This window comes from Procambarus clarkii, chromosome 32, assembly GCF_040958095.1.
Source record: "Procambarus clarkii isolate CNS0578487 chromosome 32, FALCON_Pclarkii_2.0, whole genome shotgun sequence".
Classification (NCBI taxonomy): domain Eukaryota; kingdom Metazoa; phylum Arthropoda; class Malacostraca; order Decapoda; family Cambaridae; genus Procambarus; species Procambarus clarkii.
The window spans coordinates 27,289,040-27,302,793 of record NC_091181.1 but is presented as its reverse complement, the minus strand read 5'-3'; the positions used below and the strand labels follow the sequence as shown (position 1 = coordinate 27,302,793).

Below are 13,754 nucleotides of genomic sequence, written 5' to 3'. Positions count from 1 at the left end.
TCATGCGAGAGACAGGTAAAATGCCGGTGTCAACGAGGCTGTGAATATATCTGATCGTCTTTGCAACAAGATGGTCCATAAATTCCTTATCAAAATATGCCATAAAATAGTCAATTTCACCCATATTATCATCTGTATAGGGGGAATAACGGTGTAACACCAACATCGGTACCATCAAATGTTGGAATTAGTGGGACAATCTCACAATCCTCCCACACAAGTACGCCTGTGGGTTCGATTTTGGTGCCAACACCACGGCCAACACCACCACGAGCTCCAAAAACACTGCTCCATCTTGTGTTAGAGCTGCATGTAGGTATGCCAGGAGACTTAGACTGTTCTGCGTAGTGTAGACCTACGATGAACTCCTGATGTCAAGGGAACAGTGTCATCATTGTCCTCTGGCCGCATGACACGCTGCCACTTGCCTTGGCATGTTGCTGGGGCAACAAAACCCTGCCTAGTAACACCATCGCTGCTCGTACTCGGTTCGTCAACACTGCTTATATCGGAGCCTATGTCACTGAAGCCCGAGAATAATTCTTCACACGTACTATCACTAAAACTCGCATCAGAGGACATGCCTGTGGTGGTGGTGACCCCTAGCCGTGTTGACTCGTGTCAGACCTTTGTGTTAGGTCTTTCTCTGAATCGTAGTCTAATTCATCATCCATTGCTCCATCATCGTACAATATGTCACGTATTTCCTCCTCAGTCGTTTTCCTTGACCGCGATTGATTGTGGAGCGGGAGCTCGCAGACGATGCGTCAGACATGGTTGCTTCCTTGAAACCGAGGCTCCCCATGGCCCTGGGGCATGCTGGGATTTTTTTCAAAATGGCGGATGATCACCGAGGCCCTCAAGCATCAATTTTGTACCCACATCACCACTCCAGTTTTGAATTGTACGTTATACCTATTAAGATCCCCGAGGCGCATTGCGCACCATCTGTCGAGCACCTAAAGGCACGTTGTGCAGTGCAGTACAGTGGTTAAAGTTGTAAATGTTAAGGACAGATACATCAACACATTGCATCAGTACACAAATATTGTACAATCATGTGACTGCTAAAGTTCAATTTACTGTATTTAAAAGGCAACAGAGTGATACAGATATTGTATTACAATAAAAATAAATATAGCACCTCATATTTGAGCATGCTGTTGATACAAGACAGTCAAGAGAAGGCAGAATTAAACATAAAAGTGTAAACATTGAACAATAAAAATCTCATTAGGAATATCATGTGTACATTATAATTTGCCCTACTTTCTACTTTATGAAGGTAAGTGGCAGTATAAAATAAAAATACTAGAGATTAAAAAATAACACAGACGTCTTCACCATATTTTACATGGTGAAAGGTTCTGTGTCATGGAAAATAAGCACCAACTCACTAACAAATCATCCAGATTTACAAATAAAACTAGATCCTTTTTTTGGGAAAATGGGGAAAGGGCTTTTTTAAATTCACGACCTAAAACGTCAGTATCAGCACTTACAGTGCAGTACAAATTTCCATACATTCAAGAAAATACATAAAATGTTTAAAATAATAAAAAAATCCATACTTACCATTTTTACCTTATTTAGAAAAAATTCAAAATGATTTGTTTCAAATTGCTTCAGAATAGCACAGAGGTTAGGTAAATGATTGGCGCAATTGCACATTCCAAAGGTTAACAATCACTAACTGCACTCTACTTCATACAATGCTTATCTTCCTAATACTATTCCAGTAAGTAGTCATTTATCAATAAGGAGGTAACTCCTATTTCTTCTCAGTTTTCTCTTATTTCAAAGCTCTTATTAATTTTTCTTCATTAAATACAAGTGTGTATATATGACGGTTACATTAAGTAAAAAAACGAGTACAATATATACAAAATTGAAACAAAAATGGTACTCACGTTGAAAGGTCAAACCACCAGTCTTCATTTCTTAGATTGAGGAAGGCAAGATTTTCACTGACAAACACCAGTGTCCAGAACACAAGCAATGCAACCCCATGCCCTCGGGTAGGTATTGTTGGCAGGAGATAATTGCGCTCCAAGAACACAATACGAAGAGACAGAGGCCAACACACCAGGTTGCAGGCAAAGTATAGAATCATATATCCATAGATAACATGGTCACCTGATTACAAAAGATCATTTGAGCATTAGTGGTGATACACATTATATTGTAATTTACATTTATTAACAAAACTAATTACTATACTATACTTTTAAAATTATCTTTTGAATATTATGACAATACTGTCCAGTATATCATTATGCTTAATTGCAGTGTTATTAGTAAATTAAGTTCATTTGAAAAATATCTTTAAATATTATAAAATTAATTTGCAATAATACTGGGATGACAGTAAAATAACAAGGCACTGAATATATATGGAAAATTCCTTCCTGAACAAGTCAATTGGTCACTACCTGGGGGCAAGTGTCCACCTCTCTGTGGACATTACCAAATTTTACCCTGATCTGTGCTACCTTCACATCTTTAGCATTGTGCTCTTTTACAAATTGCCTCCATCAGCCCACTCAAGAATTCTCAATACATCACAATGACCATGTGAAATTATCTTGGGGTTATCTTGAGATGATTTCGGGGCTTAGAGTCCCCGCAGCACAGTCCTCGACCAGGCCTCCTTTTTGTTACACCCACCCAGGAATCGGCCCGTAGCAGCTGTCTAACTCCTAGGTACCTATTTACTGTTAGGTGAACTGGGGCATCAGGGTGAAAGAAACTTTTTGCCTATTTGTTTCCTCCTCCACTGGGGATCGAACCCGGAACCGCAGGACTACAAATCCGAAGCGCTGTCCACTCAGCTGTCAGGCCTCATTCATGAAGGCTCATTCAACTTTACAGTAATTAACTTGTCTTCTCAATGCTTCACTTAATGGAGTCTATCAAGTACCAATGTCAAACTGCTAGGTGACAACTTTGCAGCAACCCCAACCCATCACCAGATGTTACTACCCACACTAAAAACACACATCTGGAGGAACCCCACTTCCCACCTATCCCAGCTCGAGCTTACAGAGTCACAGACGTCAGGAGAAAGGAAAGTGCAGAGCTAGTTTCAAAGAACATTAAATTGTGGGTTAAGATACTCTGAACACATCCAGAAAAGTCACTCTGGATCAAAGTCTGTAGCAGATACCTGGTCACAAAACTTATGTTCACTGTATACCCAAAACTTGCCTTATCAACCAGACAAGAATAAACAAGGCACACCCATGACAAAAAAAAAAAAAAAAAATGACCATGTATGTACGACCACCACGCGTACACAAGTCTAGAGACAGGATGGCAACCAACAACTGCAGCTGACAAAAACTGAGAATGTCCTCGGGGAACAACAATGAACAAAAAGGGAAAGCACAAGTGAGAGCCAGGGCCCATGCCGAGTCCAAACACCTGCCAGCATGGCTTGCCGACACAAGACGGGAGGCGAAAAAACAAGAAAACCGCCTCTTAAAGGATTGGAGCATACAGCTTAAGCAGGGAAGCCAACACTGAAGCAGTAGAGGCCAAGACCCCTGCACGAGGAACCTCGATGAGCGTCCCAACATCCTCCGAGAACCAATCACAATTGAACTCTAGGAGGTTCGAGAAACGCATGACAAGCAAACTGTGAGCAGGCACGAAGGTCTTCACCAAGCAAGGTAGCCAACAGAAGGGAAACCTGAGCATGAAGCTGCACAAGACCCACATCACGGGAAGGTGCAGGAGTGAAGAGGCACACATTGAGGGGCTCAAAAGAAGCCCCCAAAACAACTTGCAACACAGAGATCACCACCTGTCAGTCAAGCATGCGGGTACAGCAAAACACGTGCAAAGCCCCAATGGAAAACAAAGGACAATCTGCTATCCAGAACGACTCCAGAACCTTTTAACGCACCAAATAAGTGGAAGAAGAACCGAACTCAAAAGAACTCTGGGTCCATAACTGAGAAACTGGGTCGTGTAGGTATGTACTAAGGGCCTCCCAGATCTTCACCGGGAAAACCAGGGAGGAACGAAACCTCTAGAAGGATGAATCTGAAGAACCCAAAGGTACACGGAAATGAACTCTGGGGTGAGCCACACCCAACTCGAAACATTTATTGAGAAGGGGGATAAGAAAACCCAACACCCTGTAATAAAAAGACCCTCCACATAAGGTACCAGGGCTCACGAAGTATCAAACGAGACCCCAAGGGCCCCACTCCGACTCCCCCTTCCCCCCAAGCCACAAGAATTGCAGAAGAGTGCCCCTGGGGAAGAGCCCCACAAGCCCACCACCCAGAAAATGAAAATGGAGTCTGAGGGAAAGACCTCGAAGGAAGGGGCCGGCTGGGAAAACTCGGAAGCCTCGGCGAGAGCAAGAGGCTCTCTTAACTGCCTCTGAGCCCATATTGGAAAGGGCAAACACCATATCTGCCCATGCTACATCATGAGCTAAACCCTGCCCCAATTCCAAAACCCTCAGATGCTTTGGAGATGGAAGCAAGGGGAGAGGACTAGAGCATAACCTGCCGACTCTGGAAGAAAGGTGGTGATGCAAATGGAAACACGGTTGAATTGACCAACACCTCCAAATTAAAGTCCCTAAACATCAAGCAGAAAAATCAAGATATAACCTGACATCCTCAAGCGCTGTAAAACGGAAAACCTTACGTGTAAAGCAGTCACCGCCTGAAACCTTTGAACGTCAAGAGAGGAATGGGTAAGATGAGTCAAATGGGTTGAACAAGTCCCACATGACTCAGGGTCAAAGGTGTCACCGACCAAACAGGCAGCATGGCGGAGGCAGAATGTATAAACACTGCCAGGTGGCACAGGCAACGAACAACCCACAAATTCACACAAAGCGAGAGCGGGCTCTGAAGCGATATCCATAGTACAACCGAGCCCACGGGGGTTTTCCAGGGCCTGCAGGGTGAATGAGCCAAGCAGGAAGTCCAGGCACTTTGAATGCTACACCAGTAACCCCTAACTGGAACAGGCAACCCTAGCCACCCAAAGCCAACGGAAAAGTTAAGGGGGCAACTGCACAATCACCATAGGCCAAACCTAATAATGTGAAACAGCAAGAAGAAACCCCCAAGCACAAAAGGACAAAGGGACAAACTCTAGAGGAACAAAATGAGAAATAAAGTTCAAAACCCCCAGCAAGAAGCCACAGAACAGGCAACCAGGTAGATACATTGGCACGGCAACAGGACCAACAGGACTCTCAAACTACAGTGCACCCCACCAGCCAAAAACACTCCCAACCCGAGGAAAGACAGAACCAAAGACCACCGACTAACCTGAAGGGCGAGGGAGACCCCCAAGTGAGGAGACCCCTGAAGGAAGTGTGTCCCGAACACCCCAGGGAAGACAACCCTCATTGTGCATGAGCAGCACTTAAATAGCACACAGGGAAGAAAACCATGAGTACATGCAGCTCCAAGCACACTAAACTGCTGGCTCATGCTACACAAACACATATGAACAGCCTCAAAGACAAACCACCACTTGAAAAATGGGAAACCGGAGCCAGAGCAACTAAAATAGCAACCAGGCACATCAGAATAAGAACTGACAGGGGTGGGGTTGTCTGACCTGACCTGGCCTGCCTCCCTAATCCCCTCATTTGGGAGGGGGGGGAGAAGGTGGGGCAAACTAGTTTGCACTAGTTTCATGAAATTTTAATTGTTTTCATAGTTGGGGGAAATACTTTTGGCAGTTTTGAGGCTGTAGTCTCAGTTTTAACCATGCAGACGTCTGTTTTGTTTCGCTGGATTTCAGGGTATCTTCCCAGGTGGTGGCAGACATGAATTACTTTAAATGTAAGGTGTTCATAGTGCCACTGCTCCCTGCACCTCTGAGGGGGGCCAGGTTCTGCCACAGTCCTCAGTAGGCCAGTAAGAACTCTAGTCACTAATACCACCCAGTAGCATGGCACTGAATAAATGTAATAGCTTCAAGATGCCTCAAGGGGACTCACACCAGAAAATTCACACAACGCAAAGCAAAATCTTACATATGGCATATGTTTTGAACAAACAAAGTTGAATTTCAATACACTGTATTGGAGATAAAACCCCAGCGGGACAGATTTGACAAGTTTTTGCTGCATCCAAGATGTGAAGATTGCAATGATCAGGTCTGAATTGAACTGTCCAGGAAATGGCTGAACACCAGCCTCAGAGAATGACCAGGTGATCAAAGCTCAGAATTGGCTCTATCACCATATTAGGAATTTTACACTACAACTAACTCAAGAGGAACTCTGAAAAAACGTTTATTTGAGCAATGAATGACATTTAATTTTTTTTTAATTTATCTTCTCGCCTTATGTCCATGTATAATAAAAATATAAATTTATGATTATCAATTATGGCTAATATTTGGTCAGGCACTAAATCTAGGGAATAAATAACTAGCTCTTTCACCTTCAAAACCTGGGTCTGCTGTTCTTGGAATGATAAAACCAGACCAGCATTGCTTTGCATTTAAGAGAAAGTGAGGTAGATTCCATTCACTATATCAGAAAATTCTTACAGAAAATTAACTGTGATGAATGCAACTTTTGAATGTCCAAGAAAGAATGTGTTTAAATAAATACCTTATCAGTTACTCTATTGAAGAAAACTCATGAGACTCTTGATTATCATTAAATACTTTAGAGCAGATGCTCATTCTTTGAAATTAAAATACTTCAAATATCTGAACAGTATTAGTGATATCCAATTGAATAAAAAGGATAACCATACTAAATTGTAATCACTGCTGAACTAATTCAAAAAAATTATGTTTATCTTTTGAGTAATATTCTTCTCTTCATTTTACACTCAAGTGCAAGAAAAATTCTGTAGAAATTCTTATGTTTTCTCACCAATGACTGTTGCTTGCAGTGCTAATCTTGCAATTGTGAGTATTATCATCAAGATTGTAAGTACCACTTGTATACCAAAGAGTACTGACTTGGGCCTCAAATACTGGTCAGTCACAGTGGCATACTTGCGGTACATAATCCATTGTCCACATCCAAATAAAATTATGAATAATGAATACACTGCTGCAGTGACAGTATCCCAAAAGCAGTGGGATATCCCATGGTTGTCCCAGATGTTACTGAATGTGACATTAGGCGGGCAGTACAACATCCTGGATTTACTTAATGCCTGGAAAAATATAGATTATTTTATAAGTTGTAGACTAGATGTATGGTGTACACAAATGATTACCATGGTCTTTATATAAAAATTATTGGGTAGACTGGCTACAAGATAAATTTTAATGATACTGCAATTTATTATGATATTGGGGGATAACAAGGGGTCTTTTAAGAATTTTTTTTAATAATACAAAATACTTTAATAGGCTTCAGATGAACTTTGTCAAACTATGGCAACAGCTTGGAATCCAGGAAGTTCATGGACTTTATTCTTATAATGCCCCCCATTTAAGATGCAATTACTATGAGCTTGTATGACCCATAGACACCAACATTCGAGAAGTAAAGCTCACAGATGCTAAATATGAAAAAGGATAGACTTCAGGCATGAATCTGGAAGACAAAACACTGAAATAAGTGGTGTTTGTCAAATAAAATACTGTAATAAGATTAAAACTAAAGAAATATGGCTTCGAGTTAAAAAGCACCTTTCTTAGTAAGGTAATTGGTTGCTTCCTTAAGAAAATCTTGCCATTCCCATAGACAACTATGCTGAATCAGGGCAGGTTGACATTTTGCACAGGTGCAATGGAAATTTGTTCACGTTCCCACAAAATCATACTGGTGCAAGTGAGACACTGGATTAGACGTCATCCAGCCCAAAATGATCTTTTGAAAGCTCTTTAATTACATTCAGTGCACTATACATCAAAGACACTGCCAAGGAATACTTCTAATCACTAATTGGCATCCTCACCACTAACCATCAACAGTGTCGGCACCCACATGTCAACAGGGTACCCAGGCTCTGCGAAATTTGCATTTTACAGAACTAAAACCCCTGAAATTTAGAGAAGTAAAAATAAGAGGAAAGGGCAGCCGCTGAATATCTTTCATGGAAAGAATAATTTAATCTACAATAAAAGACATTTATAACCTGTACCATTCAGTGGAACCACAGGAAATCAGGTAATGGACATCTCTAAAAGATACAAACCTTCAGGCTTCCAGACCCCCACCCAAAGAGCTGCTCAGGTGCAACACAGTTGTGGTACAAACACACACTTTGACCTTCAGAACCCCCTAGTCATGGTATCAGTCCAAAACATAGCAAATAATAACATCTTCAGTGTGGCTAATACCTACAGATCATAAGCATGGGACCGATTCCATTTTTCATTAACATTATGTTAACAGTAACATTAACAGATTCCAAAACATTAAGAGCATGCCAGAAGATAAAAATACAAAACCACAACTTGACAAAGACATTGATGAGTAAGTAATTATCAAAAAGAGGCACCAAGCCAGGAAGACTATAACACCAGAAGATAAATCAATGAACAGTCAAACAAACCAGCCTACACCAAGAAGGGTACCTTCAAGATGAACTGCTGTGTTTCATTCTTGGTTAAAAATTGAGGGATTTGGGTGGAGATATAAAAACATGTCCATTCCCTTGACCAGATGAGACCCCCCACCCCCTCAACCAGGTGGGTTCAACTAGTAATTGGCAGAGAACTCTGACGGCCTGTTGAGTGCAGAGCAGAATTTGAAAGGAGTTTGTGTATAGATAAATTAAACTAACAGGGGTCATTTTGGCAGTAATTCCAGTATAACCCTGGTAAGGAGATTCAAAAAAGATCCCCACTAAACCAGTGCAAAATAGCAATCTCCCTAACTGTTCACATCCACAAGAATAGCAGGACCTTGCCTTGGGAAGCAACCAAATGGTACAACTCAAAAAAAATGAACAGTAAATATATTAATAAACTAATACTACAAAAATTATACTGCATAGTGATTAAGTTTATTTGCAAGCAGTAAACACATTACAATATTTTCCATTATTGCACATGTAAAGATTTTCTTCAGCCTTCATGGTTAATAAATTTAAACAAAATAATAAAGTTGGAAACTGGGGCCAAGCATCATTATTTTGACTAAAACATTCATGCTGCACATAGAAATAAAGATCATATGCTACTATGCAAAGGTTCCACACATTTTTAAGGCTATATTTGATAAAGGCTCATTAGGGGTTTCATCAGTACCATCCATTCAAGTTAAATTATGCAAATGAAGTAAAGTTCAAATGAGATGGTTCTTTGATATTATATTTGTAATTTTTTGGAAATGTAAATACTGTACAGTACTGTTAATGTTACTTTTCTTAAACATTCACTTTTGAAAGCCTAGAAATGTTGCATAAATAATGTAATTATAATAATTAAGCAATAAATTAACTATGCCTAGTACGGGATGCCTGGTGTCCAATTTATAGTTAAACTGTTTGATTGAAGGGATGTCTAGTAAAAAATGAGAAGGCTAGACATGTACATTTCCAGTTTATAGAACATTATATAAGTTTGTGAAATGCATTTTAAAATTATTAAATCATGTATGATACCTAGAAAAAATCTACAATATCTTAAACCATTCAGTATCAAGTGCACATTGTATCATGCATTGCAAAATAGAGCATACATATAAATATCAGTGTGTCATCTTTTAATCTGCAAGCACCCTTTTACTTAGGAGGTGATGTTAATGGAACTTAACTGTAGCCTCTGTTCACCCAGCAGTGAATGGGTACCCCATTGTTACACACTTGGCGGGTCATATTCCAGGGAAAATTAGGATTAAGGACTTGCCAAAAACGCTATGCATGCTAGTGGTTTTAAAACAATGTAAGTATTGTATCTATATACATATCTTGTATCTATATAGTCTTGTATATATAAATAAAAACAAACACTTATGTTAGTATCGGATATCATTGCAGTTCAGTTGGCACACAACCTGTTACCAGTTCTGGTCAACCCATCCCACAATTATAAGAATTACGCATACAAGAGACCAGTACTGTATAGTGAAAATAAGCAAAAAAATATTTAGTAAATTATTGAAAATATACATGTCAAGAAGCTATACACAGTCTCCACATGATTGTAGATTAACAAGTTACTTTAAGAAGTGCTGGACCAACTGGATTGTAGTGAATATATGGGCCTGTGGGCCACTCCAAGCAACAGGCTGCTTGATCAAGTTATCACAAGTCGAGCCTGCAAGCCAGACTCGGAGTAGAACTCTCTAAACTCTCTCTAAATATGCTCCAGGTTAAGAAGTTAGATATAGCTTGGGTTATTTTAAATGATTAGGAGCATATTTTGCCAATCTTGTTCATAACTGTATAATTATTATTACAGTAAATTATAACGTTCATTATATGCATACAGTTGTAGTAATAAAAAGCTAAAAAATACTTCATTCACTGCCATGTTTTTTTAAATATAAAAGTTTTTTCTATTGTATAGGGCAAGCCAGCCAGCCACACTCCACTAAACCCAACCAAGCCAAACTTAACCAAACCTTACCTAACCTAATACGAGTGCACGAGACCAAAAAATTAATTTACAAGACCTTATTTTTGTAATACAGTTTGTTATAATGTACCACCTGTATAGTTTTGTAACTTCATGCAACTACATTCTTCACCTTTGTTATACATTCAATATTATCATAACCTAAAACCGAGATAATTAGTTTAAGAATCCAACTTACTCTGTCATACTGAACATTCTTGTATCCTGTTTTCAGAGACTTTTATAATTTTTAGAACACGAGTTATTTAAAATAAGGGCAGCATTTTTGGTTACAGCATTTAAAAAAGACTACTTTAAGCAGAGACATTGGCGATTATTACAACAGTACTGTATATTTAATTATTGACTCCCAATAAGAGAAAGAGGAAATAAGAGTAAGAAAAAATGCTGGATTACCCTTTTAATTTTATTTAACAAGTAAAATAAAACCTTCCAACTAAATATAGACCTACAGGCAATAGAGATATACAGGACAAGTAAATGTGCACTTACATTGAGACTGCCATTTTCCTCACACAAGTATTTCACTACAGTATCAGTTAAAAAATACTACCCACAGCTGGCACCACCAACTATCCTCAAGTCTCCCCTCATACTCCATCCTCCACCTTGCGCACTGACCTTCCTTGCTCTCTCTCACACATGGTATCTATTCAAATCTAATATTGTGGAGCCGCCACAGTTTGTTCCCACAATGCAGCCCGTTTAGATCATCAGAAAATCCAATGGTCAGGTTTTTCAAGTTCTCTGTTCACCGATCTTTTATCATTTCAGTACAACCGATCAATCAAGGTAGTTAATTATCAGGAAAGCATGCTAAGCTAATTAGACCAATGAAGTTTTTTTATGTCTTATCCCATCTCATGTTGGCCTCCGAATGCATGATAAGAGCTGATGAGTTAGTCAAAGAATCTGCCTTCAAAGAAGGAGTTAATTATAACCTTTAATTGCCTACAAGCAGTCTGATAACTATGATACACCAAGAACTTCAACAAAATCCTGTAGATCTGAGGCTAAGTGAAATCGACACCAGTAATTCCATCTATTATCGTACTAAAATGCAAGAAGAGCCACACATCAATAGATCATGCAATAAAATCAGCAGACTTCTAGATGTTACTACTGCTCGGCTCAGACTTTGTTATAAGTATCTCAGATAATTTTTCCATTACCTGCTGATGTAGACCTGACCAAATGTAAACCATGTCAACAAAATTATTCTTACCCCTCCATCACTATATGATAAAGTGCAAAAAGATATGCGAATTCAGAGACAATTCTATAACATGTTCAAGAGATGTGTAAATATTTCATTCAAAATGATCTGCTACCAGAAATCTTAACCAAATATTCCCCATTTGTTACTGTAGGTAGTAACTAAGTGAATGTAATCTATCCACCGCTGCTCACTGGATGGGGGGACGGCGTGCAGGACAAACATATCAATTGTGACACTAGCTCTCCACATTTGTTAGTTGCTTAACTTGTTAGAAACTGTACTTGTGACCGGACTCCAGCCCATTGTTGTTGCAATGATCATCTATGATTGATCATCTATGATTGACCATCTATGATTGACCATCTATGATTGCCTATTAATCTTGTTTAAATTACCAATCAAGCTGTCAATGTAATCAATCGGAGCTTTAATATACCAATGTGCTTTAATATACTTACTAATCTCTCTCATCTCATTTTTTTTCTTGCAATGTATCTTATTTTATTAATTCTTCTAGAATTTACCTACTTAAAATTATCTGTTAGATTAAGGACCTGCCCGAAATGCTGTGCTTACTAGTGGCTTTACAAGATTGTAAATACTATGCTATGTATTCTCACAAACCCAATGTACCTTCTTATATATAAATAAATAAAATAAACAAATAAATAAATAAATAAATAAATAAATAAAAGAAAAAGAAAATGTTCATTGAATTTTTTAACTAGCTCAATAATTGTAACTAGCTTAGCTACCCACTTGATATGAGCCAAATGAATTGTGGGATTCAGACCCTGAGCCCATTATGTGCCTCTAACCCTTTCCACTACTGCCCACAGGATGGGTATGGGGCATATAAAATGAACTATACTAACTAAACTTATGTCTCAGTATAGTATTAATACATACAGTAATGCAATATAATAATTAATATGTGAAGAGGTGATTAAAGGTACAAGTTGGTGTGCTGGCTTGGAAGTCCAATGAGTTTATACTAATATCAGCTTTGACCAGATTATGTTATTAATTAAGTTAAAGAATTTCTAATTACTCTATTTGGCCAGCTTACAATGAAGCTTAAGTAGAACATTTTCTTTCAATTTTTAAACAAAAATTAATTTGTATTTTTAAATAGCATGCAGATGAATGAAGCCTTTTACACAGAGATAACTAGCTAATTATCATATAATCAATCTAGGTGGTAGTCTAGTACTAAATGCTTTGGCCACCACTGCTATTTTGATACAAAACCACTATTTCTGCTGTGTGAGAATATATTTTGGTGACACGACACCACCTGCACTCGACTAAACATATTCAACTATATTTAACTCGACCATTTGCCAAGAAAAGTAGAGAAAACACAAACTGGTACATGTAGCGAGGTGGCTGCCTATCTTGCCACCTCTCGTACAGTACATGTACTTACACCAAAAAGATTTTAAATGATGCCATTTAGAAGAAGTCGCAAAACCTAATGAGCACTTAAGTGGAAAAATTGTATTTCACTACTAGATTCTAGTTATTTTGAAAGACAACTAAAACAATTATATAAGACAACAAACAAAATATGACCATCTATGATTGCTGACTAAAAAAAAAATTTGTACATGTTTACACAAAATTAAAAATGCTAATAAATTATTTACTAATAGTGACATTGAGAAGATAATAAGCGAGTAACTTACACTGATAATGAACACATCAGGTAGTTACGCAAGTACCGGTGGTCAGCAGCGCGGTCTCGGGGCTTCTGCGTCCTCCTGCCGTCTGCCGACCCAACACTCTCACACTACACTGGTCTCTCTGTTAATTCCGGATTACAGTATAGACTTTACACTTAGGAAAATATATATTTATTTTTCATATAAACAAAATATATTCTAGAACAAATAAGAAAATTTGCATTTTATAGCAAGTAATGAGTAAATAGCTCATTTTGTTATTTTTATTATAGTAGAGTACTCTTGTGTAATACACATCAAATGGTTCAATA

At 38.6% G+C, this 13,754-nt stretch overlaps 1 protein-coding gene across 1 annotated transcript in view; it reads right to left on the bottom strand.

Moving 5' to 3' along the window:
- Positions 1-13,754, bottom strand: part of Hmt-1 (ABC transporter ATP-binding protein/permease Hmt-1) — a 71,107-nt gene that overhangs the window by 52,917 nt on the left and 4,436 nt on the right. Inside the window, exons 2-4 of the mRNA XM_045744197.2 lie at positions 13,447-13,564; positions 6,872-7,160; positions 1,911-2,136 (exon numbers count right to left, since the gene is read on the bottom strand). Coding sequence (XP_045600153.2) covers positions 1,911-2,136; positions 6,872-7,142 — 497 coding nt within the window. The 5' untranslated portion in view covers positions 7,143-7,160; positions 13,447-13,564. The remainder of the gene's footprint in view (positions 1-1,910; positions 2,137-6,871; positions 7,161-13,446; positions 13,565-13,754) is intronic.